The sequence below is a fragment of the Saccostrea cucullata genome, unplaced genomic scaffold (genome assembly GCF_032062105.1).
Source record: "Saccostrea cucullata isolate Sc308-1 unplaced genomic scaffold, CSIRO_AGI_Scuc_v1 ctg17410, whole genome shotgun sequence".
Classification (NCBI taxonomy): Eukaryota; Metazoa; Mollusca; class Bivalvia; order Ostreida; family Ostreidae; genus Saccostrea; species Saccostrea cuccullata.
The window spans coordinates 3,801-7,824 of NW_026939906.1; the positions used below are offsets into that span (position 1 = coordinate 3,801).

The window sequence follows — 4,024 nt, forward strand, 5'->3', positions numbered from 1 at the left end:
GAACTGGTCTGGTTACCTACATTCAAAACTGTTCCTTAGCAATAGTGCCCTTCCCCCGGGGGTCATGATTTGAACAATTTAGAATCTACACTACCCCAGGATGCTTCCACATAGGTTTCAGCTTTACTGGCCCAGTGGTTCTTGAGAAGATTTTTTAATGACCCAACCCTATTTTTGTCTTTTGAAAATAGAAATCTCCCCTTGCGAGGGGATATGTCCCTTCATTTTAACAATTTAAATTCCCCTTCACCCAAGGATGCTTTGTACCAAGTTTGGTAAAAATTGGCCCAGTGGTTCTTGAGAAGAAGTCGAAAATGTGAAAAGTTTACAGACGGACAGAGAGACGGACGGACGGACGACGGACAAAATGTGATCAGAAAAGCTTACTTGAGCCTTCGGCTCAGGTGAGCTAAAAAAAAGAGTGGGTCATTAATTTTCATAAAAACCGCTTTTATTCACATTATTTGTCACCATAATTTTCTTCATGATGGCATTCCTTAATTCGTAAGAAAAATTGAATGTCCTCTACATAAAAGCTGATTTACCTTTTTTGGTTTTGGAAAGGAAATGAAAATGGGAATGAAAAAAATAAAAATTCCATAAAACAATAACTTATGGACTTCTTTTACTACAGATTACATTAAGTGTATGACAGAGGTGCACAATTTTCAACAGTTCCCAGAGAAGGAAAACAGCCTACTGGTCAGCGGCGAACTCAGTGCTCCAAAGGATGTGGGAAGTCTCCTGGACTGTTTGTCCCAGTGTTCCAGTATAGACTGCAAGGTTATCTTTTACAATGGCAGGTCTCGTGAGTGTTTCCAGTTAAACCGACATTTTACAAATCTGGACATCTTCACAGGCAGCAGCGACATAACAGTGTACGGTAAGTTTGCGACCAATATACGGTAACCGTAAAACTCGGTTATGACGAAGTCATCTATGAAATTATTTCGTTGTATCCGCAGTTCGTTATATCCATAGAAGGAATTTGTTAAATTAAAATAGCTCGGGATCCTAGATAACATCAGTGAATTTCGCAATATTCGATTTCATACCAAATGAGTTTTACTGTAGATGGTTCTTGTTTATAGTATAAATGGTCAAAATATCATCCTGACAAAGCACCCTCTGAACATTGAATAGGCTTCTCCTACTTCTCAGAATTTCAAAATAACTCGATTTTCCTTGGATATACATGTTTAGGGGGAATAATTGTATATGGGGTGCATGAAAGCAAGGACATAATTGAAGGCTTTACGTGGCATTATGTAAAAGTTTGATTGAAGTCAAGTGTAGAGAGTGCTCTTAATATGTAAAATTTGAACCACATGTAAATCTAGCCAAGACATTTTGCCATAGGTATCTGTTTTTCTTAAGTTAGAAAATGAGAGTTAAAGTACAACTAAATAGTAAATAGGCTTTAAAATACAGGGCAATAGAATTTAAAGATTTTAAGCATACTTGAAAAATAAAACTACTGGTATGTTAGGTGCAGTTTTTCTTATACAATTTCTATAAAACATTAGATTGATATGCACATATTACCTACTGTATGTACGTTTCGTTTTGCTGTTGACTTTCAATTGACTTTTTTTCTGTACATTTTCTTTCAGTTGACCCTACAATGCCAACTACAACCACCACCACAACAACAACAACTACTACTACTACTACTACTACTACTACTCCACCAGGAGATGACTGAAAACAACTAGGATATATCAGTTGTAGACGATGGAATCTGAATACAACATGGGTGCTCCAGACTTTTTCTGGCTTTACTGAACGGTACCAGCAAGCATATCTCTTTTAAGATAATGGAAAAAAAGATGCATCAAGATTCTGTTTAAATTTATCAAAACTTATATAAAATTCCATAGAAAATAGATTTAAGATTGTTACAATTCATGCCCTTGACTGGAATATTCTGGACAAAATTCAAATATGGTGTCGGGGGGGGGGGGGGGTGGAAATTAGTAATTTTCAGTATTTCCCTTCAGCAAACTCAATGCCCAGACCCTGCAAGTGTTCCTTGCTATTTGAAAATAAACAAATGACTCTATGGTCAGAACGATTCTCATTCGGAACAGACACAAGAAATTTGGAAACGCTGCAGTTATGACAGATTCGCAGTCCATTCCTGTTATCTCCTGGAAGTTTACAGTTCAGTTTATCAATAAAGAACTTGACCAGTTCTTTGATAAGGCCGCCATGGCTGACTATGAGAACATCTGCTGCAGTAGGCCAGTCCCCCAGACTTTCAGAATCAATAAGAAAATCTTTTAAAGGCCTCCCATTCTGAGGTAACATTGCAGAATAACCATTATGTTTCTTGTCCGACTGAGATTTTGTTGAAAGTTGATCTTTCGATTTATCACACTTATTCAGTTTTACAGAACTTCCAGAATCAGTAGGATCATCTTGAAAAACAATAAATTCTTCATCATTTTCTTCTAGTGTCCTAGAGTTATCTGCCCTTGTCACTATATTTATACTGTCTACCGTAACTGTACTTGGCATTATAATTTCTCCAATCTCCGTCGTTCTCCTGTGAAATTTAATGGGGGAGACAGTTTTTATAGACTTGAATGGTTTATCATTACCTGCTCTTTGACTAGAAGATACTGATGACTCACTCGCAGAGTGGCTTCGTTTCCTGAAACAAAACATAATCATTTTTATTAATTACATTAACTCTGTATCATTGTAGCTACTTAGAATTTTGTAGATAATTCTATTGTTAACTTACTCATTTTTTGTAATCGATTTTTCATTGACCAATTCTTTGCAAAGATCATAGAAAAATGAAATGGCTCTGTCATGCACCTGAAAAATAAATGTGTACCAGTTCCGAAAAAAAAATCATAGAGTTTTTTTTAATATAATGCTGCAATAAAAAATAAGATATTACTGGAAATGAAGGATAGAGAATAATGTTGAAGGACATCAACTCTGTCTTCAATGCACAGTAAAACTTCGGTTCTCAAATACCAATATCTCAAATTACTGTAAACCAACTTTTATTTGTGATGACTTTATTTCGGGATTTACCGAGCAAAAAACTAGTTCCCAATGATTAATTCTAGCAATAAAGCCTTTTTTGATCTGTTGTTCGTCACACTATGTCCGCCGTCACGAAATGTCCGCCTCATTTTCAGAAAAATCGTCACACTATGTCCGCTTCTTCCCGACAAATCGTAATATTATGTCCCCAGCTACAAAATGCCCACATTCCTTCTAAAACAAATCGTAATATTGTCCACCGCCAAGAAAAGTCCGCCTTTCTTTCGAAAAAAAAAAATCGTCAGATTATGTCCGCCGCCAAGAAATGTCCGTCTTTTCTCGGTAAACTCGTCACTGATCACATTGTGTCTGCCGTTTAGAAATGTCCTTCAATACGGATTGTAAATATCGTCTCGTAATGTCCGCCTTCACGAAAAGTACGCCTTTTCTTTTAGAAAATTGACACTATTTAACTGTTTAAATACATATATATATATATATATATATATATATATATATATATATATATATATATATATATATATATATATATATATATATATATATATATATACATGTATATATATATATATATATATATATAAAACTCTCTAATAAAATAATTTTGAAGAGAATTCTTAATTTTGCAAAATTTAGAAGAAAAAAAAATGGTCTTAGTCGTAAGTTCATTTGTAAAACATCATGCCTTTACCGACTAGAACAAACTACTTTCTAAATTTTCAAATGATCACGTATTTACTTCATCTAATGGGGAACGCGTTGCTTGGTCGCACCTGGCCGCAGGTAGGTATCTTTATTTACTTTGACCCCTGTTGCGCCACGTGACAGGTTGAAAAGAAAAATGAAGACTATCGGGTAAGTATTAAACAAACAATACCAGCATGTATGTTGTAAAATAATTAAAACAGATTGATGATGAATTTATGTTGTTTTTCTATTACCATCCTCTAATTGTTTAATAAATAAAGTCGTTCCAGACAGGGATGGGGTCGATTACTTT

At 35.0% G+C, this 4,024-nt stretch overlaps 1 protein-coding gene across 1 annotated transcript; it reads right to left on the reverse strand.

The window, feature by feature from the left end:
* Nucleotides 1-1,834: 1,834 nt before the first annotated feature.
* On the reverse strand, nt 1,835-2,826 carry LOC134254267 (uncharacterized; the record flags this gene model as incomplete). The annotated part of the gene is made up of 2 exons (XM_062736809.1): nt 1,835-2,656; nt 2,750-2,826. Coding segments are annotated over 2 exons (750 nt in total), but the record flags the coding sequence as incomplete, so codon positions are not given.
* Nucleotides 2,827-4,024: the final 1,198 nt, after the last annotated feature.